At 35.0% G+C, this 27,216-nt stretch overlaps 1 protein-coding gene across 1 annotated transcript; it reads right to left on the reverse strand.

The window, feature by feature from the left end:
* Positions 1–10,453: 10,453 nt before the first annotated feature.
* LOC124911536 (ubiquinone biosynthesis monooxygenase COQ6, mitochondrial) lies at positions 10,454–25,342 on the reverse strand. The gene is made up of 11 exons (XM_047452036.1): positions 25,182–25,342; positions 24,801–24,859; positions 24,201–24,315; positions 23,235–23,328; positions 21,835–21,978; positions 20,571–20,629; positions 20,322–20,389; positions 20,191–20,242; positions 13,802–13,936; positions 12,807–13,406; positions 10,454–10,962 (listed from the first exon to the last, which is right to left on the reverse strand). Exons 2-11 carry the CDS (start codon positions 24,806–24,808, stop codon positions 10,747–10,749), a joined length of 1,491 nt encoding a protein of 496 aa, XP_047307992.1. The 5' UTR covers positions 24,809–24,859; positions 25,182–25,342; the 3' UTR covers positions 10,454–10,746.
* Between the last annotated feature and the right edge of the window lie 1,874 nt (positions 25,343–27,216).

The raw sequence follows: 27,216 nt of genomic DNA on the forward strand, positions 1-27,216 counted from the left end.
GACATTCCCAAGTCTTGCATGCCATAGAAAATAGGTGCTTTTATCGTTCACATTTTCTATGTACGAATTTAAAGTTGAAAGGACAAAGAGATCATTTACTTGAGTTCCAGTATGAACCACATCCGCCTTGATTTCTTTCACGTTCCTTAAGAACTTCACATCATGTGGACCGAACAACACTAGATTTCTAGCGTCTACAGCATTTGCAATCGAGAAGAGATTCTTATGAATTCCTGGGACGTGGTATACATTCTTCAAAGTAATAGATTCTCTTTTGTCGCTTTCAATGACAGTCGATCCTTCCTTTTTAACTTTGTGAACCGAGTTATCTGCCGTGACAATGCCACTGCCTCCATTATGAACTCGACTCGACGAGAACACAGAATCATCTCCAATAACATGATGTCCGCACCCTGAATCGACGATCCACCTTTGATCGATTTCCTATTTACCATGAGACGCCTCTGTTTTCTTTTCTTTCGAAGTCATCACATCGACATGAAAAGCCTTTTCTCAGTCCTCCTCAATACGTTGGTTAGACTTTTCTCCGAGATTTGAACTAACAAAATTTCCATTTAAATTTACTCGACAATCTCTCTTTAAGTGTCTAGTCTTGCCGCACCTGAAACACTTAAGGGACTTTTTAGGAATATTTGAAGAATCCTGACATGTTTCTTCCTTCTTCGACTTTCCCTTTTTCCAGCTCGATTTCTTCACGAACAACGCATTGTTCAACTCCTCCTCTATACTTGTTCCAGTCATTTGTGCGGCCAACGACTCTTGAGATGACAAGAGATTTTCAAACTCCTCGAGTGAAGGTTGTTGAGCCCAACCTTGAATCGAGGTGATGAATGGTATATATTCGGTCGAATTCCTCGAACAATATGCCTCTTTGTTCGAGCCTCTGAGATTTTCTCATCTGGTTTCAATAAAGAAATTTCTGAGCATATACTCTTTACCTTAAGAAAGAACTCTGAGACAGATCCGATTTGTTTTGCGACTGCCAACTCGTTTTCAAGCATCTGGAGACGAGCCTCGTTCTTCTTGTTGAAAAGACGATCAAGCGTTTCCCAGATCTCACGAGCAGATCCACAACCGATGATATGCTCAAACAAATTATGGGAGATTGACCTCTTCAACACAAATTATGTCTTCGCGTTGAGTCTCTTTCGCTTCTTTGATGCTTCTGCATTTTCAGCAACATCATCAGGAGCTACATCATCATCGTCTACGACGATGTCCCACAAATCTTCCCCAACCAGGTACGATTCTATATAGGTTTTCCATATCCGGTAGTTTGACTGGTTTAACAACTCCAAACTGAGTCCAGCTACACGACCACCACTTTCCATATCGAATAACAACGATACCTTCTTCAACAATATTACCAAAGTTATGATACCATGTAACGAAGTCACAATCAGGACTTCGATGATCGAATCGTGGAGAAATATATTAGAAAGTGAATAGAAAATTTAGAGAATAAAAATAACCTTGAATGAAAATCTGTCTATTGAAATTGATAGAATAAGAACACAATTACAATCCTTAAATAAAGTAAAGCATAACTAAGAGACATGAAGAGTCTCATTTACTAGATAAGACCAAGAGTCTTTGACAATCCAAGAGGCTCTTGAATAACAAAAAAACACATTAATTATTATTTTAATTTCTAACAAATTAGGTCAGTGGGAGGAAATTGGTTGGTATTGGCCACCCCAATTTTAGTGTAGAAGATTTTGGATTCAATTATTAACTTTTCCATTAATTAAATATTTTTAGATGTAGTAGGAGCAGGTGGTGATAACTTCGTCCTCCTCCTCCTTGAAGAAGTCAGTTGAGATGGCGGCATAAATTGTTGGCGGGAGAACTGATAGAGGAGTAAGGGAGACAATTAGGCCAGTGGAGGAAAATGGTTGAAATTGACCACCCCAAACTCAGTGCAACAAATTTTGGATTTTGTTTGTTTGTCTGTTCTGTCTCTATATGAAGAGTGGCTAGCTTGATGATGCAAATTCCATATCGGAACAAAAAAGTTGACATCTAGATGGTGTTGGAAGCTGAAGTTCATCTCGAAGCGGTACGTGTTCAACACCGCAACGAAGGTAATTATCTTGAATAATCTCTCTTTAGATAATAGTTTAGGTCTTTCTTTGTTGTTGAAAATTATCTCTCTTTATATAGTAGCTTAGGTCTTTATTTGTTGTTGATGAATATTTCTTTATATTTGCAAGTCTAGATAGTTATATTATTGTATCTCTAACTTTATTGTCTATAACTTAAGATTATATGAAAATAGGAAATTGTCCATTTTTGCTGGAGGAGTGTTGTTGTGGCTGACCTATTCAAGTATTGAACATAATTATATATGAATCAATATCGAGAGGAGAAATTATGTTTTCTAAATGAAGTAATTATTATGATCTAATGGAATGCTTAGATTAATTTTTTATTATTACCATTTCGTTCTTGAGGTGGAAGTTGGGGAGGGTTGAAAAGAGATATTGTTCCGACGATGTTGAGTGGCGTCTTGTATTGGCAATTTTGCGACTTTCTTACCTTCAAATTATTCCTGGTTCACTTCATGTAATTATAATAATGTACCATACAAAATTACTCATTTGTCTATGTAACATATGAAACTATTATTGATTTTTTCCTACTAGGTACCAAATAATTTAAATTTTAAAATGGTAAAAATGTATTTAAAATTTATTTATAATTATAAAAAAAGCAAATGATATATTAAAAAAATAATTATAGAATTGATGCAAGATTTACAGAGAAAAATATAATTATAATATAATTTTTTTATTTATATATATATATATATATTAATTTTAAATATTTTATAATATTTGTAAAATATATATTATAATAATATTATTTTTTATATTTATTTTATTATTATTATATTTAAGTTATTTATTTTTCTATTTTTGATAAATATATATTTTTACTGAATTTGATTTTTATTTGTTTATAATTAAAGGAGAACTAGCCTGACAATTCACTGTCATGGTCTCCGATTAAACTCAAAATGCTTTAAGATAGAATCAAACTCGTGACATTTTAATCTCTTAAGTCGACTCTTACCACTATGCTACTTTGGTGGGATTTTACTAAATTTGATTTTTCAATATACAAACTAAAATGAATGGGTTATCTAATATTTCGGTATATTTCGGTATTATATTTTTTAAATAAACAGTATCACCAATAAGTACGGATATATTCAAAACTTAATGTTTGAAAATATTTTGTCAATTTTTTTTTAGTGTGTTTAGTTAATCTAGACCACATTTTATACAATATATTTCCTTTAAGTTTTATAAATAAACAAAAATTAAACTTCAAACTTATAAAATAAATCATGTAACTTTAGATATTTCATGCATCTAAAAATATATGTTAAATATAATTAAAATCAATTCAAAAATTAAATTTAAATAATATTATTTTATTTAAAATATTTATTCATAAATAATATTTTAATTATATCTTTATCAGTTCAAATGTAAGGAACTGTGCTAGTTCCTATAATAATAATAATAGTTTTCGGAGTGAGTGGGATAACCAATAGATTTTGTTGGAAAATTTATTTAATATGCATCATAATTTATTTTGGTATTTGAAGAGTCAAGCATTTGAAGAACCAATATTTTTCTATAAAGATTTGTAAGAATCTATTTAAGATGAATAAAAATAAATATTTTGCACTTTTGTTACCAACAAATTGGTATCAGAGTCATTGTGTGTGAGGTGAGCGTGAGAGAACATGTCAGTCTCAAAAGAGAACGTCGCGGTGTGCGCTGATCGAGAGAGATAGAGGAGCGATCGAGAGCTTTGTGAGGTGCGTGTTGAGTGTAAACACTTGAAGAAAATGGTAGTTCTAACCAATGGTATCCCACTACCCAAGTTAATAAAATGCGTCAACTACGACAATTGGAAGGTGCAGATAAAGGCCCTTTTCAGCTCCTAATATAACTGGGATGTGGTTAAGACTAGGTATGAGGAACCGGCAAACACAGATGGGTATTCAAATGCCTAGTTGAACGCGTTGAAGATCATTCGAGCTAAAGACAAAGCGACTTTGTATCTACTATACTGATCTGTCAACGAATCTGGCTTTGATAAGATAGCCGACACAAAATTTTCCAAAGTATCATGGGATATACTCGAAACAGAAAACAAAGGAGCCGAACGGGTGAATCAAGCCCAATTTCAAACTCTAAGGGGCGATCTAGAAAACATGAGAATGAAAGAGTCTGAAAGTGTATCTGAGTTTATTACTCGGGTGGAACCCATGGTGAACAAGCTGAATCAGAATGGTGAGAGTCTTTCATCAAACCGAGTTGTTGAAAGATTTTGAGTTCATTGACAGATGGTTTTGAAAATATCGTGTGCGCAATAGAGGAATCTAAGGATCTATCAATGCTCACCATTGAAGAGTTTTATGGGTCCCTAAAAGCGCATGAGCAGAGAAAGAAAAATAAGAAGAGGAAGTCCATTGAACAGGCTCTCTAGGTGAAGGCGAAAATAAAAGAAGAGAATGTGCTCTATGCTCAGAGTACTAGAGTCAGAGGAAGAGGTAGACGCCTAAGTGGTAGAGGAAGAGGAGGACAAAGAAGTGAGCAAGTCGGCCAACAGATCTGGCATGGTCGAGGTCAAGCTTGGGTTGATAGGACAAACACAAACAATAATATTGAGTGTTATAATTGTGGAAAGTATGGGCATGTTTCCATGGATTGTTACTCGATAAAATGCTACAACTGCGGAAAATTGGATCATATTTCCAATTATTGTAAAACCAAGAAAAATGAGGAACCAATAAACTTCTTTGTTGAGAAAGAAGATGTAGGATTGTTTCTGGTGACAAAAATTCCAGAAACTGAGATCAAACCGAGTTGTTCTAATAACTCATTTTGTTAATTGGACACTAGCACAAGTAACCACATGTGTGTGGCGAAAGGCTATTCAAAATACTCTCAAAAGTGGAGTCCGGGTCCATTTCTTTCGGTGACGCTTTAAAAGTAGCCGACAAGGGTCGAGAAATGATCAGGTATCAACGGAGAAATAGGGGAATCAGAGAGATCAGAGATGCTTACTATATACATGATCTCAAAAGTAATATACTGAGCATGAGAAAGTTGATTAAGAAAGGGTACTCGGCTCTAATGAAGATATGAGAACTACAACTAAGGGATAAACTCTGGAGGATCATTGCCCACGTAAAAATGAAGAAAGTTGCTTGTACAAACTTGAGCTTAAAATAATTCAAGATAAATGTATGCAACTTGATCTAAAGGATGAGGCCATGAAGTGACATTATTAGTTCGGTCATCTTCACTTCGGAGGGTTAACCGAGCTGGTGAAAATGGAGAAGGTGTTTGAACTGCCTAATATTATATTCGAAAAGTGGTTATGTGAAGAATGTGTGATCGAGAAGTAAGTAAGAACTTCTTTCACAAGCAGTTCTAAATACCGAGTAAATAAGCAACTCAAACTGATCCATACTAATTTATGTGGGCCGATAACTCCATAATTATTCAGAGGTAAGAGATACTTTCTCTCTTTAATTGATGATTTCTTGAGGAAGTCATGGGTTTATTTTCTAAAGGAGAAGTCAAAAGTGTTTGAAATATTCAATAAATTTAAAATGATGGTGAAGAAAGAAACAAACAAAGTCATCAAAGGAGTCTAATTTGACAGAGGAGGTGAGTTCACTTTTGTTGAGTTTAACAAATACTACGAGGAACATGGGATCAAGCATTTCATGACTGTGTCATATTCTCTGTAGCAAACCAGTGTAGCAGAACGAAAGAATCGAATTATTCTTAATATGGTTCGATCTATGTTGAAAGGAAAGAATATGCCGAAAAAGTTTTGGGCAAGGCGGTGTAGTGTGCAATTTATGTGCAAAATAGATGTCCACATGTAAAACTAGGAGAGAAGATGCCTTAAGAGATTTGGAGTGGTATGAAAGCGAATGGCTTTCATCTCAATATGTTCGGTAGTATGGCCTATGGACAAGTACCAAGTCAGCACATGACAAAATTAGAAGATTAGAGCAAAAAGTACATATTTATCGGATATGATGAAAAATCTAAGGCATATAAATTGTTTGATCATGTTAACAAGAAATTGGTTGTGAACCGAGATGTTCATGTAGAGGAATCAATGGCATGGAACTAGAGTAACCCAATTGAGGAAGAAACAAATTTTGAGGTTGTTATGCCTCCGATATCAACAACCATCGAGCTTTCAGAAGATGAATCTGAGCATTAACAGCCCAGAATGAGAAGTTTGCAGGAGATATATGACACTACAAATAAAGTCCACGTTGTATATCTCATGTCCGACTCAGAAATTTTGAATTTTGAGAAAGCTATAAAAGACGATAAATAGAGATTCGCTATGGATGAAGAAATTGGGGCAATTGAACGCAATAAAATATGGGAGTTGACCGACCTTCCTGAAGGAGCTCAACCCAGTTGAGTAAAATGGGTGTACAAAAAAGATGAATATTGAGGAAGAGGTTGAGCGTTATAAGGCTCGACTTGTGGTGAAGGGCTATAGACAAAAGGAGGGAATCGATTATGATGGTGTCTTTTCTCCTGTCATGAGAATGAAGTCAATCCGACTTCTGATCTCGTTAGCTTCTTAGAACTAACTAATGGTCGATTCTACAGATGGATGTGAAGTCAGCCTTTCTAAATGGAGTGATGAAGGAGGAGGTGTACGTCGAACAACCACTCAAATATATGAAGAGAGGGAATGAGTAGAAGGTGTTGAGATTAAGAAAATCTCTTTACGAGTTGAAGTAGGCTCCTCGTGTTTGGAATGAGAGAATTGACGAGTGTTTCAAGAAAAGCGGGTGGGAGCATGTATTTTACACAAAGAAATCAGAAAATGATATGATTTTAGTCGCTCTCTATGTCAACGACCTCATATTCCTGGAAGCAACACATAATTGATTAAGGAGTTCAAGGAGGTAATGAAGAAAGAGTTCGAGATAACAGACTTAGATCTGATGAAATATTTGCTTGGCCTAGAAGTAGGGTTGTAAACGAATCGAAGTGAATATTACTGTATTCAATTCGTATTCGTGAAACTATTTGAATATTCGTATTCAAAATTGTTTCGAATAATTAATGTGATTCGTATTCGATTTAAAATTAATATTCGTATTATTCGATCTGATTTGAGTATTCGATTCGATTTTTTTTAAAACATATTTTATACAATTTATTCGAAATTTTGAAAATTAATATTTTTACATAATATATAAATAATATTTATAAAATTAAAATTAATAAAACAGTATATATATATAATCGAATATTAGCGAATATCGAATCGAATATCTTGATTTTGTATTTGTATTCGTTTATTAGTCGAATCGAATCGAATATTTTTATTCGAATTCGAATAAAAAAATTACGAATACGAATATCAAAATTCGAATACGAATACTGAATCGAATCAAAAGTATTTTATTCATTTACAACCCTACCTAGAAGTGAAGCAGTCGGAGGAAGGGACTTTTATATCCCAAGAGATGTACTTGCATGAAATTTTAAAGAAGTTTAAAATGGAGGATTGTAACCCGATTTTTACTCCAATGGAACCAGACACACTAAACTCTCAAAGTTTGATGGAGGAGAACAAGATGATGCTGGGAGATATCGAAGCTTAATCCGAAGTCTAAAGTATCTTACAAGTACGAGATCCGACATAATGTTGAGTGTTGGGATAGCAAGCAGATTCATGGAGAATCCAAACTATACACATTGGAAGGCCTTGAAGAGAATTATGAGATAGGTTCGAGGAACCCTTTTACTTGGTCTTTTCTATTCAAAATTAGATGACTACCGATTAGTGGATTACTCGGATAGTGATTGGTGTGGTGATGTTTATGACCAGAAAAGTACTTTGGGTTATGTATTCCTACTTAGGAATATGGCTTTTACTTGGTTGTCAAAGAAGTAGCCTATTGTAACTCTGTCGACCAGCGATGCAAAGTATGTGGCAACCTCTTGGAGCTTGTGTCATGCAGTTTGACTTTCAAATTTACTAAGGCATTTAGGAGTGATCCGAGATGAAGGGACTGTGATCCGAGTTGATAAAAAGTTGGCGATCAAGTCAGCGATCGAGTTGGAAAAGAACCCGGTTAATAATGGAATGAGCAAACACATCAATGTCTGATTTCATTTCATCCGAGAACAAGTCAAAGAAGAAAAGTTTGAGCTAGAGCATGTTGAAAGTCAATCTCAAGTCACTGGCGTATTCAATAAGCCACTGTCGACCACACTACTATAGAGTTGTAAAAGACTGATTGGAATGAGAGATGGAAAGAGTATTTAAGTTTAAGGGGAAATTTTGTTGAAAAAACTTAAATTAATAAGTTTTTTTTTTGATGTTTAGTAATAATAATAATATTTTTAGGGGTGAGTGAGATAACCAAGAGATTTGAGTGGAAAACTTATTTAATATGCATCATAATTTATTTTGGTATTTAAATAGTCAATACTTTTCTATAAAGATTTGTAAGAATCCATTTGAGATGAATAAGAAGATATATTTTGCACTCTTGTTACCAACATTAATTACAATTGAGAAATCTTTTGAAACAGTGTGTGGTTTGAAAAATCACTCATAGTTCAAAAAGTCACAAGATAACTTGGGAGTTTTAGTTGAACCTTCGTTTATTGTCGTTCACTAACGAACAAATTGAAAGAGAAGGTAATGATACAAAACTAAAGAAAATTGTATTAGGTTATGATAAAGGACAGTTATAAATAGAATATTAGTGGTTAAGAGTAATTATAAAAAAAAATATTAGTTATTCTATTGTTAGAGTTTATTTCTCTCATCTACATTGTATTCACCTTAGAGTTGTATCTCCATATATTAATTTTCATTTCTCATCTCAATATAATTTTTCTATCTTTTATTCATTTTATTTCTCACTCAAGATTTATACATAATTATAATTTTGGTTCAAAGTATATCATAATTATAAACCTTATTTTTATTCAATTTATTTATTGTTTTATTTTATTTATATTATTTGAATTTTAATTAAAAAAAAAAATCGGAATTTAATTAATTTAAAATTCGATTCAAACCATACCGTTTTCTAAACTAATTATTTGTCTTAATGTCATGCAATAATCCCGTATATAAAAAAAAAATTAAATCTGTTGTTTTAAAATTCTAAATTGAATCTAAAAAAATAGTGTCTATATTAGGCTGTGCAAAAAACGGAAAACCGATAACTCAACCGAATCGATAGCTTACCGGTTTCATTTTATTGGTTAACTGATTCTAACGGTTCCGGTTAATCGGTTTTTAATGATTAAACGAGTCAGTTTTCGGTTAAACTATTTTTCTAGCAATTTAACCGGTAAATCGGTAATAATTTAATCATATATATTTATATTAGTTATTTTGTAAATATTAAATATATATATAAATAATATTTAATAATATATATATATATATATATTAATTTTAAATTATAATTTGTATAGAATTGTTAAAAAAAATCTAATTTATATGGATATTATTTTAAAAATGAATACTTTTAAAATATATTATATTGTTAGAATAATATAATATATTATAAAATATTTTTAAATATATCTATAAAATATTATTATAATATATTATATTATTGTATTATAATATAAATAAAAAAATGGAAAATAACATAAAGGTACGGCAAAAACAAGAATTGAAAAAATAAATCATTTAATAAGTTTAATACTTAATTTAAAAAAATTGAATTATTTATTCACGGTTAAACCGGTTAACTGACTGAAACCAATGGTTCCAAAACCGGTAAAATCATTACCAATATTGGTCGATTAACCGATTTATAAAATAAAAAGTAAAACCGAACTTAACTAGAATCGTTTAACCGGTCGTTAAACCCCTAGTCTATATCGAATGTAGAAAGACAGATTTATTAAATCCACTCCAAGTTAAAAAGAGAATGGTCAAAGTTAGCCACCCAACTCACAAAACCAACTCACCCTAAAAAGTGTCGTGGATTATAATAGACATTGATATCCAAAATAGATATTGAAAATTGAAAGATAGAGTAGGGAGCTACTAAATCCCCAATAGAAAGAGTTGTGAATTAAAACATGCAATTGGTATCTAAAATAGATATCCAAATTCCAAAACAAAGATCTTGAAAATCTAAAATTCCTTTTTGGCATTAGATTGGCAAGACTATAACAATGTATTTTTCTCATTCAACATAAATACATATTACTCGCGTTATTTTCAAATAAACTATCTTCTAATCTATTTATCATCTACCTAAAAATCACTTTTTACACGGTATTCAGAAATAATCTCAAATATCCCCCAAAAAAACAAAGCATAAGTCAATTTAGACATAGATCCATTTGAGCCAATTGAACCAGATTGGTGTTTAAACAAGAAAAAAATAACAAGAACTCAAATTGGGACAATTTAAAAATACGTAGGTAATCTAAGCTGTTTTTTACAGGTTTGATGGGTTATTTCAGCTTTTAAGTATTTAACATTTCCAACGTAACTGAATTAACAAAAACATGAAGGATAAGGTCTCCCTGAATCAATCCTGTCAAATGCAGACAGAAGCAAACCTGACAGTCATACATGAACCAAATATACAAAGCTTAAATAGTGTTGCCAACAACTATTTGAACTAGATCACTGGAAAATGATGATTATCCTCCTTATATATCTTCATGGAAAAAGAGGTAGCCTCCCATCACCTGATGCATATGAGATAATGCTCTGTTTCAGCAATGAAATGTGTTGTGCCCCGTGGAAAGCAGCCGCTCTCGCAACATTTAGAGGCCCAAAATCAACCGAATAAGCCTTCTGAACGCTGTCCAATATTGCCATCATTGAAATATTCGCTACTTTTCGATTAGCTTCATATTTCTTCAGAAGAGAGACCTGCAATGCCAAGTTTTAGAAGAACTCATTCCACAAATATTTGGTTACTTATGCTGAAAAGTTGACTAGAAAAGAATGTTGTCATGAGTAAATCAGTAAATGCACAGAAATACTATAACTTGGGTGTAAATAATGATAGCCCTTATAACTGAGACACAACAACCTCATGACCAGCTGGTATTTAGATATCAGAATGGATCAGGTCCAGGATAGTGAATTAAATCTTCAATATGTCAGTTACTCAAGCAAGAAGAGTTGGTTGCTTTCTTTCCTCAAAGGCAAGAAGGAACATAACTCTTTTTTTAACGAGGCACAAACAGTTCTTTAAAGTTGTTAGTAACCTGGCACAAGTTGTGTTGAACTTAGTATCCTAATTTGTTCTGTGTCTCACCTTATCTCTCTTTGAATCTGTTATTTTAATCATTTTATCTTTAACCCACCAAGGTAGCCTAGTAGTAAGAGTCGGCTTAAGAGACCAAAAGGTCACGGGTTCGATTTCATCTGGAAGCGTTTTATGTTGAAGAAAAAAAATCATTTCATCTTTATTCTTAAATTCCATACTTGTTACAAATGCATTGGATCCTTCTTCACCTTGTATACCTCACATATATAATAATCAGCAACATTTTTCTATTGCGAAAGTAAAGAAATGAATGAACTGATTTCCTCAATTCATTTCCTACTAATGCTTTCTTTTTTGTTTCAATTTATTGCTACATGTTAGATATTGGAAGGCAACAAAGAAAAAGATACTAAAGCACTTAATATAAGGTCTATTAATTTGCTTTGGTGGGTGGACACCTAGGGGTTGATTCTTTTCCCATAACTGCAGCCTTAGGTAATCTACTTATCCAAGAGGAATTATAAACTTAGGAGATTTCTCTACTCATGTAAGAATAATGTATACTAGTCTTTGTTTCCTTTGTTTTACTTCTACAGTCTATTGGCACCTTTATAATGAAATTTGACCTTATTTAAAAGAAAGAAAGAAATAAGTCATTTTGCTTTCTCAACTTTTAAAAATGGGTCAATTTAGTTGCGGTCATCATTTATAGTTGACCTTGTTAATGTCTTAGTATGCATTTTAGGAGAAAACTATAATATTTTAATCAATAATTTAGATTAAGAAGCTGCATTTGTGCAGAGGTGATTTAAAAACTTAACATAATTAATAAAGAATTGACTACGTTGAGTATTTTGAACCATTTTTAAAAGTAAATATAGATAGCATAACGATCCCGGCACAAGTTGAGGAATCAAAAGGAGCATTTTAATTTTAGGAAGCTAGCATGACCCCCTCAGTCATGACCCTTCACTTCAACTTAGGGCGTTTTTAGTGAGAATCGAATTTTCTGAGACGGTCTCCTAGGCAATACTGTTTTCACTTGAGCTACCCTACTGACTTGAATAGAATGTGCATTTGATGCAAGGCAGGAATCGAAATGAACTTTAATCCAAAAGAAAATAAGCGAATTCCCTAATCTTTGTCCATCTGAAATTAAGGAAATCTTGACTAATAAATGCCAACAGCAATTATTTTCTTCTAATCCGGAGGAAGTTGTATAACATGAAGGTCAGACATCATTTCAATTACCCACCAACACATTTGATAAGGCTATAAAATCTGCACCATCCAAAAATCTACAGTGTAATAAAAATTCAGGTAAAGGCTCATTTAGCTCAGTGGTATGATCATTTTCAAAAAATAGAAAAACAAGGTATATTACTAATTCTCGAGGACATGCAATATGTACTTTAGTTACAGGCTTCCTGATATTTTACGTATGCGAATGCATGCATAAGAATAAACGATTTATAAATGGTAAGGGATGAAGATCATGTACCTCTCCCACATCAGATCCTACTGCAACAGCTTCAGCAATGATTTTTGATAGAACAGATACATCTCCAAATCCCATATTTACCCCTTGACCTGCCAAGGGATGAACAGTATGCGCAGCATCTCCAACAAGAGCTAAACGCTTCGACACATATTTATTAGCATGCATCAACGACAATGGAAACACCATTCTTTCAGAAGCCAGCTTCACCACCTTTGGTGGAACTTCAAAATGCTGACTAGCTGATGATGTCACATCTGCTTTAAGCCAAGAAAACATACTTCCCATGTTCAGTAACTCTGATCTAGGATGAGGGCCATAACCGTAGTCTAGAGCGTGATTTATGGCTGTAACAAAATCCTCCTCTGTCATTAACTTGTAATCAGCAGACTCTTTCGGATTCATTGTCCAGACAATGTTGCTGAAATTATCACCCATTGGTAGAAGTGCAATGGGACCGGCAGGGAGAAATCGCTGCCATGCACATCCATTTTTTGTACTATGTAATACTGTACAGATGACTGCACTTTGTGAGTAATTCCATCCAGTTGTTTCAAATTGTGCTAATTGTCTGACGTGTGACTTGGAACCATCAGCACCAATCTACAGATCCAAATCACAGATTTAACATGCATACCAAAATATTCCTAGGCCTTGTATGATCTTGGGTTATTTACATAACCATGTGGTTATTCCAAATAATCTTCTTTGATGTAGGTTATTGAAAACCTTTTTATTTGGGGTTATGTTGGTAAAAAGACATTAGGGGCAGAAATATATAATGAAAAAAAAAAAGATATTAAAAAGATGAGAGCATTTTGGTTAATTATTTGAATGATATGATTAATGATTAGATTGTTGATTGAATAGTGGGTTATTTGAAATTAAACTAAAATAACCCAAATCAAACAAGGCCTTGAGTATATCACAAATACCTGATACCTTTTTCTCTTATTCTATTGAAAAGTTAATTGTAGAGACATGGAGAAAGAAAGTACCACCAACTTTGCAAACAAGCTAGTGTTGTCGTCAAGTTCCAATTTAGCTAAACCCCCTTGAGTGGATGACGAGCTTGGAGACACAGACAATGAAGATAATCTTGATGGATAAATTGTCTTTTCTGAATCTGCATCCTGACATAGTTATTCCACTAGGCTCAGAAAATGAAGTCAATGCAGATACAAAAGATCGACATAAAATACTCAAAATGTTTTATTCACTTGATTGTTGTCAGTGCAATTGGCCATGCTTGATACATCAGATGCTGTTAAATTTGTTGTACCAGACTCATTAACACATGCATGTGAACTATTTGGATAAATCGTTCCAGAAAATGCATTTTGATTTGTGGTGTATGCATGTTTCTAAATCAATTATAATCAGTTCATCCATTTTATGTGAATTGGTTATAGTAAATTTACATAGTTACTAATATACTATAGACATTTTTTTTATACTTCACTTTTATATTCAAGAAGGTTGAAAAGGCATCTTATTAAATGTAGCTTAAACAAAAATAGTTTTAGTGGGGGAAATGTTCACATCCAAAAGATATATATATTAAGTAACATATATAAAAGGAGGTGCTGGAGTTAATATAATTTCAACTTCCAGAAATCATGTGAATTACATAAACCTATGACAGGTCCATCAAGTCAACATCACAATGAAAAAAGAAAGATAAGACCAATATTTTTAGAACAGAAGGTAAAGAGAATTCCAAAATGGGAAAACCGAAAGAGAGCAATTTTTTTTGCATCAAAGAGGAATAGAACTCAACCTTCACAAGCTCTTTAGATTCAATAAATTAAGGGGAACAATCCATACAATACAAGTGCAGAAGCTACCTAACAGTGGAGTTATTTATCTTGGATCCCAGGAGATTCCATCTCACCAGGTCTTTTTATTTCTCAAGAGGAGACAAAAAAAAGTAAAAAGGTCTGCGACCATAGAAAATATCTGCAGTTAACACAATAAATCAACCTCCTCGCTTGATCATCAGGTTTACCTGATTTTAGGATTGTAAAAAGTAGCATAAGGTTAATGGCATACATGCAAGTAAAGGTAGATGCTAAGGTGAAAATAATGTCTTCAAAAGGCAAATAAATGGCCTTAAAAGATCTTTTATTGGCAGTTACTAAATAATTGAGAAATTAATTTAATATCTGTTTTTCTCATCTCTTTTCTCTCTGTAATCTTCCATATAATATGGCCAGTTCCCCTATCCCAATACCTTCTTCAAAGCCCTAGTTCTAAAACTGGGTTATAACACAACAATATATAAATTTTTTACTTTTTAATTAACTGACCTTTTACTATGTCTTATCCATAATGTGGTTATCTTTTCCATTGTTACCTTTACATTAATTTTTCTTTTTTGAAAATGGTCAATATAGACTCAAACCCATGACCATACGAAAAAGAGTCTTACGCATTAGCACTAAGCTAAATGAGTCTTCTGTCATGACCCAAGTCAAGACTTATATACTAGATTATCTGTAGCAGAGGAACCAGAGCACTAGTAGCAGTGGAACAGGAGACTTAACATGGACAGAGTTGTAGCTGATTGGAGTTGTAGAAATAATATTAGAGCAGAGTACTTGACATGAACGGAACTGTAGCGGATTGAAGCTATAGCAGTTGTAGCGGTTATGAAGTGACGTAACAAAATAACAATAAAGCAGTTATCCAAAGAATATAAACTGCTTATGAAATTCTAGTTAATTGATTTACATGGTTCTTAGTAGTATATAAACACTATAGAGGATCATTTGTTGCTTAATGTCACGTCCCATTTTTATGGGGTGTAAACATCGAGCCACGAGGTGTACTTCCATGATATTCCAGAATGCAAGTCTATGTAATCTGTGCTCATGGAACTTGTGCACAGATACGAGGGACCGTGTGGGGAATGTTTCAAGGAAGAGGTTGAAGAATATCATGCCAAGGTCGAACCGAGGACGGCCACGACTAAGGTGGGGGAGTATGTCACGGCCCATTAGAGTCACGACCCAATCCCGAAGGATGTCGAGGCTCAATAAAGCCTTGGACTGATAGTGCGCTAATCTTCTTAGCCAAGGAGAGGCCCAGTTACCTACGTGGGCCCAGTGAATCTTCTAATCAAGGAAGAGATTGGAAGATAATCTAATTAAAGAAGGGATTGGAAGATATATTCTAATCAAGGAAAGGATTATAATATATATTCTAATTAAGGAAGAGATTACAAGGGATATTCTAAATTAGGTAGGGATATTCTTGTTATGGAAGGAATATCCTAAATTAGTGTAATTAAATTGTAATTAGACGTAATTCCTAATTTAATACGTGTAAGTCCTATAAATACCCTGAAGGTATTTCATTGTAATTATCAAGCATTCTTTCAATATAATCTTATTCTCAAGTGTTTTCTCTCTCTAAGTCCTTTCTTGTGTTTGAGTTCTTCTTGCATTGTGTTTAGAAAGGCTTTCTAAGCTAGAATCAGGGTCGATTTAGCTTAGTGCCGCACGGGTCGAATTTTAGCCCGTGACAAGTGGTATCAGAGCAAGGTTGTATTTCCGCATTCAAGCTGCAAGAAATGGATTCACGAACTACCGTCACTAAGGTTCCGACCGACCAACATAAGGACAAGGGATCCAAGAGGGATAAGTCCGCCGAGAGAGGTGCTGCCATGGAAGCGCGGGTGACCCGGCTTGAAGAAGGCATGAGCGATCACCAAGAAGCTCTCGAAGTGTTTAGCGCGGTGGCCGAGAAGGTAACGATGTTGGACGAGGGTGCTGAAAAGTTGGAGAATGAGTTAATGGGGATCATTAACGGTTCGAATCGTAGCATTCGTGATGAAGTGTTAGGATTGGTTCGAGGGGAGGTTAATGACATCTGCCAGAAGGTGCTTGATCCAATCCGGGGAGAAGTCCATGCAATGGTTGAGACTCTCAAGAGGGAGATCTTGGAGAGGCTAGAATCGATGGAAAGACGGATTGCGAGGAATGGAGGGGAACACAGAGGTGCGGCACCTCAACGGATGGATGTTCCTAAGCCAACTCCATTCAAAGGATCGAGGAGTGCAAGGGAAGTGGAGGACTTCCTTTGGAACATGGAGAGGTACTTTCGAGCATCCAGCATACTTGATGATCGTGACAAGTTGGAGACAACACCTTTCTTCCTACAAGAGATGGCATTGCTGTGGTGGAGGAGGCGAGAAGGAGATATTGAACGAGGGACCTTGAGGATGGAAACATGGGAAGACTTCAAGACCGAGTTCAAACGCCAATTCTTCCCAGAGAATGCTGAGTACGAAGCTAGGAAAAGGTTGAGTCAACTTGTGCACAAAGGGACCATCAAGGAGTATGTGAAGGAATTCCAGGAGTTGATGCTCGAGTTACCTAGTCTAACGGAACAGGAGGCACTGTTCGCGTTTGTTAACGGCCTAAAGACGTGGGCACAGTTGGAGCTGCAAAGGGCCAAGGTGCGGGACGTTTCCGAGGCAATAACGGTTGCAGAAAGACTGATAGAGCTCAAAGTGTCGGTGGACAGGCCAAAGTTCATCAGGTATGATGAGGAAGAAGGTGGGGGAGACCGCCCACAGGACCAGGAGAAAGGTGGGGGACACCGCCCATCTAAGAAGGGGCATGCACATAAAAACTCAGGGAGGCAAACCGATGACTCGGGTAAGCCAATAACCTGTCATATTTGTGGTGCTCATAATCACATAAAGTTTATGTGCCCGTTTAAGGGGGAAAAGGTTGCAGCAGTTAAAGGAACTGAGTCCTCTGATGAGGAAGAAGAGGCTCAAATAGGATCCTTAAGACTGCTCAATGCTGTGAAGACTAGTGTTGCGAAGCCGGACAAGGGAACAAGGAGGGGCTCTTTGTTTGTGGAAGCTTGGATCGGGGGAAAGCGCATCAAGGCACTAGTAGACACAGGGGCTACACACAACTTCATGCGAGAAGGAGTAGCCAAGGCGTTGGGTCTGCGGATCAGCCCAACAAGAGGGATGGTGAAGTCCTTCGATGTAGCCAAGCCGGTAAATGGGGAGGCTAGGAGAGTGCACACCAGGATCGGAGGCTGGAATGGGACAGTCTCATTTACCTTGGTCCCAATGGAAGACTACGACGTAGTGTTGGGACTCGAATGGTGCGATCAGGTACGCGCTTGCATAATGCCTTATTCCGATTCCTTAATCATTTTGGATCACGGGAAGACTAGCGTGATTCCAACAAGGAGAGAATCAGAGGGAATAAGCAGGTTCTCGGCGATGCGATTCGTTCGAGGTCGTAAACGTGGTAAAGAGATATTTGCCACTTTTGCCAAGATGGATGATGGGGACGGGTCCAAGGGAAAAGAAGAAGCACCTGAGGAAGTCCAGATAGCGTGTGTCGAAGCCTTCGAGGGGCTCAAGGCCAAAGACAACACACAACCATTAAATCCACAAGGTTTGGCCACAGGCAACGTGGGCCAAAGTCAGTTTGCCTTCACTCGCACCAAGTCCGTGGGAAAGGAAGCATGTCGTGCTCAGGCATATTCAGAGGGAGACACCGAGAATATAAAGAGAGGGGCAGATCTGAGAGGGTGTGCAGTTACGAAAGGGGACGATGGAAAGGGGGAAGTTGCCCCCGCAATTATTGAAGTCTATGCGGTCTGTGCTCAAGGGGCTTGTGCGCAGTTTCAAGGGACTGTGTTCAATCGAGAGACGTGTGGGAAACGTCTTATATCGGTTAAGGCTGGCGACCATAAGTGCACCCGATGTCGTGACGTGCAAAGGGGGAGGAAGAGCGCTCAGGGGATGCCAGAAAGAAGATCATCATGCACCGGTTTAGGGTCGTGCCGAGGACGGCCACGACTTAGGTGGGGGAGTATGTCACGTCCCATTTTTATGGGGTGTAAACATCGAGCCACGAGGTGTACTTCCATGATATTCCAGAATGCAAGTCTATGTAATCTGTGCTCATGGAACTTGTGCACAGATACGAGGGACCGTGTGGGGAATGTTTCAAGGAAGAGGTTGAAGAATATCATGCCAAGGTCGAACCGAGGACGGCCACGACTAAGGTGGGGGAGTATGTCACGGCCCATTAGAGTCACGACCCAATCCCGAAGGATGTCGAGGCTCAATAAAGCCTTGGACTGATAGTGCGCTAATCTTCTTAGCCAAGGAGAGGCCCAGTTACCTACGTGGGCCCAGTGAATCTTCTAATCAAGGAAGAGATTGGAAGATAATCTAATTAAAGAAGGGATTGGAAGATATATTCTAATCAAGGAAAGGATTATAATATATATTCTAATTAAGGAAGAGATTACAAGGGATATTCTAAATTAGGTAGGGATATTCTTGTTATGGAAGGAATATCCTAAATTAGTGTAATTAAATTGTAATTAGACGTAATTCCTAATTTAATACGTGTAAGTCCTATAAATACCCTGAAGGTATTTCATTGTAATTATCAAGCATTCTTTCAATATAATCTTATTCTCAAGTGTTTTCTCTCTCTAAGTCCTTTCTTGTGTTTGAGTTCTTCTTGCATTGTGTTTAGAAAGGCTTTCTAAGCTAGAATCAGGGTCGATTTAGCTTAGTGCCGCACGGGTCGAATTTTAGCCCGTGACATTAAGCTGTATTTGGTGTAAAACACTAAACTCTCTTTCTTTCTTATAAGATCACTGGAGCTGAATGGGCCGTGACACATGGCTCTTGCTACTTTTCCTTCCTTTCTCCAACTACTCTTCTACCTAGTTTATTTTCTAAATTTTGATCTCCATTTTTGTTCTTCTACAGTTACTGAAATATTGATAATGTAAACGAAGGTAGGACATGACATCTTCACATTTTCATTACTAACTATGCATACTATCATAAGTTATAATTACCTAACCCACCAGGGTAGTTCAATTGGCAAGGGTCTTACCTAAGAGACCAAAAGGTCTTGGGTTCTATTTCCACACAAAAAAACGCTCTGATTTAAAGGGGTCATTACTGTGGAGTGCCCAAGTCACAAAATTAAAAATTAAAAAGTTATAATTACCTAATAATAAGGGTACGAAAGTTTGTAAGATCTGTCTTATACACTCTTTTGTATGGACACACTACCAACTATATTGTCAAAGAACTTACAAGAAGAATGAATTGATCAAAGAGATCGAACTGTAAAAGCCAAAAAGAGTAGGTAATGAATAGGAAAAGGATAAGAAACATCTACAACTGAAAACATTATGGAAAGAGTCTTTGCTTGAAGCAGCCAACTGAGAGGAAACAATATTCCAGATTGGATAAGAAAAATAGTAAAATTACCAAGAGGCAAGGAAATAAAAAGGAATGAAATATCAACACCAAACCCATGGATCTCTCATGAAGAAGTTTCTAACAGTTTGGTAAATACAAAAATCAAATTCTTAATACCTGTGTGCATGAATAGAGAGACCTATGAAGGACTTTATTCTCCACAACGCAGCTGAATAAATCAAGCAAGATCTGCCATTACTAACAGAAAAAGGACAAATACAAATTGCCACCTGTGAAAATGCTCTTACCCTAGTACTTCTTTATCTGCATCTCTTGCACTATACCTTGTGTACCCTAATCCAGTATAATCCCATACCTAAAAAAAATCCATTTGGTAATTAAATCAATTGGAATATGACATGACACGAATCAAGAATGAAAGCAAAGTTTGTGTGATGAGATTATAAGACATGGAGTACATTAACAAAAGAAGCATAATCCATCAATTTTTTTCCCATGCAAATATATAAATAACTAGGAGAACCATAAAATATTACCTGCATCTTGTCAAAATAAGCATGCCTGTGTTGTTCAACATACTTCCAAGCACCAATATCTGAAAAAAGTGTGCTTATTGTTATCTAAAGTTTTTTTTGCTATCAGTATCTCGTCGATAAATGTTATCTCCACTACAAACTAAAAGATGAGCCTTCTATTTGAATGTATCACAAAAGGCCATCATCATATTAGAATAGAGTGTTCCCCAGAAGCTAAGGTTTATGCAACCTTAGGACCATTTTCATAAAAATAGAAGTGGTTAAAAGAGTTTATTACAGTAAATATAGGTAAAAGTCCGACCTCACCCAAAAATAGAGGTTCAGAATGAGTTGCAAGTAGTAAATAATTAAGAAAAAAAATATTCAAGTCAAGTGTGTCTTGGCACTAGAAAATTCCATAACATTGGCATTTTTATACTCAGTACACCTACAAGCATTTGCACAGCCATAGTTGTCAATAGCGCCCGTAGCGCTAGCTATAGAGAATAGCGTAGCGTAGCGTAGCGCTAGCTATAGCGAATAGCGTAGCGCCTACTTGTAGCTATAAGGGGCTATAGGCTATACACTTTCAAATAACCCCGCTTTTGTCGCTATAGCTCATATAGCGCCAAAAGCTATTGCCCCTCGTAGCGTCGCTTTTGGGCAGCCCAACTACTTCTGTGGTTTTGTTCAATAAGTCAAATAGAGTCCGAAACAAATAAGTTTTCCACATGCATGTGAATTAAATCTTCTACCATAAAGTCCAGTAAGATATTCTCAAATTCATTTTGTTGATACATATATTTCTACAACAGCAAGCTGTTTTGAATAAAAAGTTTAGCTTCTCAATAATTGCCACATTATACAGCACAATCCAAGCATTCATTGTTTCTGCTAAGTTTGTGCAATCTCTTAAAGAATGAAATGGGTACTTGTTCATCAGGAAAGCAACAATAGCTTGCTACTTGAAGGTTCGTTTAGCTCATTGGTAAAGCGCAAGCCTCATGGCCACAAGGTTGTGGATTCAAGCCTTCATGACCATATTAAAAAAAGTTTACTACTTGCATATATAGATCGAAAAACCTACTATTTACAATAGGAAAGTGATGGGAAAGGGATTTGGAGCCTGAACTCTCATGTGATTCGGCAATCACGTCTAAAATAAGTACACCGTACAGAAGTCTTGTTAGAACAAACTATTTTTTCCCTGCACAATGCATGTATATAGAAGAAAAACGATTCTTAAGGTATGTATGTAATAGAAAAGTAGATCTCAAAAATGTACCTTTGAGAAATGACATAGATGCAGGGGTGATGGTACTGACCCTGGGATCTGGGGGATCCTCATTCCTGATGCTGCTTTCCTTCCCCAAAGTAGGATTTTTATCAACAATTGCAACAGACAAGTGTTTTGTCAATGGTGTGTTTGCTGCAGGCAAAAATGAGACCAGATATGCAGAAGTAATCTTCTTAAGTTACAAAACAATCAATGGATACAAAAAACTAAAGCCTATTCGAATGAACTAAAAAAATCCAAGTGTTGTAGATAATGCAATCCAATATCACTTATTGAGGGAAACCAATAAAAAGGGAGGACAAAGAACATAAAACAAAGGCTGATGTTAGATAGAAAAGATATTTGGTACAGTAACAATTACTTGCAACTTTTGTGAAATATGCATCTGCAGAAAATATATCCAGGCTAATATAAACAGTTTACAAAGACAAATTAGCTAGAATACGAGAAACAGAACATTGCATGATATAACTTCAAAGGTTCTCTTATGAGCAGTTTCTCCTTAAAAAGTGCCTCACACTTCTTTCTTCTTTATTTCTGATAAGCATAACACCTCACCTTTTGATCTAGCATACCAGGAAATAAAAGATTGTTCACAAACTCTTTTTGTCCTTTGTTGGGAAAAGAATATATGAAAAGCATAAAATTCACCTCACCAAATAAAAAATGAGATCAAAATTTGCTACAATCATATAATAACATCATGTAGGTTCCATGATGAATTTGTTATATCGTGAAATATCTGACGTCATTATATGAGGCTTGTTGGAGCTGCAATGGTGATCTGCATGAGTTTAAGATCTACATTTACAGGTCTAATAACTACAACTCAACTGATAGAGGACATAAGCCATGATACAACTTTTTTTCGTGTGTCCATTCCTTCAGAAAATCTTTTCTCCTAACTAATTATAAGCCATCAAAACCTCCAGTAGTTAACATAAGCAAGTTTGGGAAGAGATATAGGAATTGTAAGAAGCCTAGATCAAGAAAGAGGTCTAACAATGGTTGCATAAAACTACATTAGGAGAGACCTGGATGTCCTAAATCGTCCAAAAGAAACATTGCTTCTTTCGCAGCAGAGGATGCATTAAACTTACAAAATTAATCTTATCTATAACTGTCCTCTGAAGGTCAGAATGGTATGCTGCAGATCTTGTTTTGAATTCATTTTTATATAAGCATACAGACAATAGAACAAGATACTTCCTTAGAAGAAACTTATACTCTCTCATTTCAATTTACATGACCTTTTACTCCCTGACTGTTTAAGGAATCCATATATTTGATTCCAGTTTAACCTTGTGAGTGATTAAAGAAATGTCATCAATGTAAAGTCCAATACTTGTCAGTTTGCAGCATAAGGATGAATGACAACAAATACTTACCTAGAGCACAAGCTAGAGCCATGCCAACCATGCCACCTCCAACAATAACAATGTCATGTTGGGGGGTATTTTTAAAGGTATTATTTTGTGGTTCCTGTAACATTTGATCAAAACATTTTAATGCCCACTTAACTCAAAAGCTATAAATGAAATAGAAAAATATAAAATTTAACTAAATGCAAGGAACTAAGGCAATGAAATGTGACAACATTTTAACATACAAGAACATATATTCTTGAGCAAATGACAAGGAAAGATGTAAATTCTGATGGTCATAAAAATGTTGCTTGGAGCAAAAATGATTGAATGTTCCCTGTTTAGTTTCAAATAAAACTGTGGAATACGTGATCACTTCCACACAGAGACCAAACACTTCAAACTCTACTAAATGTGACTTCATGTGGATTAATAGAGCAACAAATACATATATTTAGCAGGTCATATAAATTACAACATTTTGGCATTTCCAGTAATTGCATAAATCATACAATTATAGAGATCTCCTGCAACCAATTAAATGAAGGTTTTATTACTTTGCAATTATCTGAAATGGTATCCAACCAAGTATTTATCTGATACTCTATATAGGATAGCACAAATTATTATCAAAATAAACCAAAAAGCATTGTGCAAATTCTACAACCAATTGAAAACTTAAGCATTGAAAAGTTATAGAGTGGCATACAGAAGGATATTAGAAAGTTTGAAATGACTAACAACTTATATCATTCTTTCTCTTGCTGTTTTAGTAGGAAATAAGATAATATTATCTGCATGCAAAGAAATAACACCTTGTGTCAGAGTTAAAGGAATTGCATCTTTTTCAAAGATACTTCCAAACATGCACTATAAAGACAGATTGCTGAATTATTAATGTGAATAGAGTTTTTCTCCTTTTTTTAATAGAAAGGACAACCACCAAAAATCAAAATGAGATATCTAAAGTTTAAAAGGAACAAATATTACATTACTGATTTGTCCATGTGTTGAAGCAGATAATTCTGGAGCCACATTGCTACAAAAGGCTCTCTTAGCAAGTTCCGGCCGATAAATAAAGCAAGCTACTCTCTTGGAGACCAACCTATGTGTGCATAACACAGGCGTTATAAAGGACAAATCTTAATACCAAAAAATTATAAACCCAAAGCAATAAAGAAGACGATATTGAATTCACAAAGGTTCAATTCAGAAGATCATTTGGGAAATTCCAGAATTCAAGAGAAAAGTACAAGGCGAAATATACAGGACAAAATGGAAATAATCCTTCAATAGGAAGCATATCTATCATACAACCAATAAGACACTAATCAATTACAATAATGTAGATAATTACAGCTCCAATAAACCCTAAACAATCTATACAGTTACCACAGTGAAATGAGTCGAATCGATGTAAAAACCAAACACATTACTAATGCGATTCAGCATTTCGACATAAATGTGAAAATAGTAATCACAAACATGAACATCTTATACCCTATAGCTCTGGTTGATTATCACGCCATAATGGAAGATAGTTAAAACTCTCAAAAACAGGTACCATAACGCAAGATTTGGAAGAAAAACCTGTTCATTCTCAAATTTGACTTGAAGTCACCTGCAGCTGCTTCCCACTTCAATATCGTCTGCAAGATTGATTGAGGACCCAAAAAAATCAAAACAAAAGAGAGTTAGAAATGAACCAAGGATCTCCCTTTAACTAGGAATGGCCCCAACCCAGATTGGAAATGTATCTCAACTTCTATCCCCCATCCCGGATTAGTCGATAGCCCTAAATACCCTATGTATATTTTTCAGAAAGTAATCTACTGAAGATTCAATGAAATTCAATGAAATTCAATGAAATTTCTATCACATAAGCATTGCTACCAGGCATCGTTTACACGTTTTTTCTCAAACTCAGAAAACACAGAGAAGTTAATGAACTCTAAATTCTATGAATAGAACCTGAATTGTAGAGCGAGCTAATTGATTATGTCCGTGGCTGGAAGCTCACTTCGATCAACAGCTTTCCAAACTTCCAATTTCAGAAACTCGTAATCCACGATTATTTCTCTTCTTCTTCTTCAGGAATTCATCTTTCTCTATCTCTGAGTTCTTATGATTCACGAAGACATTGGAAGCATATTTTGTGTACAAATAAATTTCAATTTGTTTTTTTTATTTAAAGTTTGTTCTAATCTACACAATAATTAAATCAATTATATTTTAGAAAACAATTATAACAAAATTTATTTGTATCATTTAATTTACTCAATTTTAAATAAAATATAAATTATATTTTAATAAAAAAAAATTATAAAATCAAATTGGCACAAGATTAAAACTTATTTAATCAATGATAAGTTCTAGTCTTCACATATATCATTTATAAAAGAAAATTTAAATTATTTGGATATAATAAATATATTTACTAAATTTGTAAATACTTAAAAAAAATATATATTCTTTGACAATCAAGTGTGAACTCTTTTGGTTGATTTATTATTTAACTAGTGTTTTAGTTAATATTATGAACTATTTTTGTAATGTTAAAGATGTTTTAATTCAGTTCAGATCTTGTGCTACCGATTCCTGTGTTCCCCTGTTGCGGACCAATCAAATTGCAGCATTATTATAATAATAAATCAATCTGGGTAGGAGACGGAGGGAGGGAGAATCCGGAATCCGGGTTTCATTCCGGGTTCACACCAGACGCCGTTAACGGCAGCGCTTGTTAACGCCAGGAAATAATATAATATTCATATGAAACCCGGATAAGATATCTTCGCTCCGGGCACCATGTCAGAGGGAAGGGTGAGAAGCGAAGGGAGCGAAGATTTCCACGCCCAGGAGCCCTGACCCTCATGTAAACCCCCTCATACCCACCCATGAGAAGACCGCTTGTTTTTCATGTAAATACACTTACCCCGTGTATGTAAAGACCAAAATGACATGGATTTTATATTTCCGTTTATTAAATATTAATTCAATTTATTAAAAATGACATGCAGCGAACTAATATTCGCTTCAATTAATTTATTATATTTTATTATTATTAATTTTTAATTTCAGTTTATTAAATATTAATTCAATTAATTAAAAATGACATGCAGGAGACGAACAAATATTCGCTTTAATTACTTCACTCTTATTTTATTTTTTTCGAGGAGACGATTGAAAGCGAAGATTTCTTCGTTTCAATTATTTTTAAACTGACGTTCATGTAAAACCCCCTTCCCTCCTATGAGAAGACCACTTGTCTGTCATGTAAATACACTTACCGGTGTATATAAAGACCAAAATTGCATGGATTTTATATTTTCATTCTTTAAATATTAATTCAATTTATTAAAAATCACATGCAGCAACCGAACAAATCTTCGCTTCAATTAATTCACTATTTTTTTATTTTTTTATTATTTTTTTTAAGAGGAGAAGAATGAAAACGAAGAAATCTTCGCTTGATTTATTTTTAACCTGACCTGCATGTAAACCCCCCAACCCATAAATGAGAAGACCACTTGCATGTCATGTAAATACACTTACCCTTGTATGTAAAGGCCAAAAGTACATTGAATTTATATTTCTGTTTATTAAATATTAATTCAATTTATTAAAAATTACATGCAGCGAACAAATATTCGCTTCAATTACTTGAAATTTATTTTTTAATTTTTTAGTTAATTTTTTTTACGAGGAGACGCTTGAAAGCGAATACTTATTCGCTTCAAATAATTAATTTTCATAGAGAATACCCTTCGCCCAGATTCAATGGAATGAATAGACGCTTTGTAGGAGAATATTTGTTCGCCTAGACCATGTTCCATGTAAAGTGGAAGGAATAGTCGCTTTTCGAGAGAACACTTATTCGCCCCTGGTCTAGGTGTCATGTGAAATGGAATGAATAGTCGCTTTTCGAGAGAAGACTTGTTTGCCCAGGTTCCATGAATATATATACACCCTAATATGATTATTTTATAATCATTTCCGCCCGATTCAT

Source organism: Impatiens glandulifera, chromosome 8, assembly GCF_907164915.1.
Source record: "Impatiens glandulifera chromosome 8, dImpGla2.1, whole genome shotgun sequence".
Taxonomy (NCBI): Eukaryota; Viridiplantae; Streptophyta; class Magnoliopsida; order Ericales; family Balsaminaceae; genus Impatiens; species Impatiens glandulifera.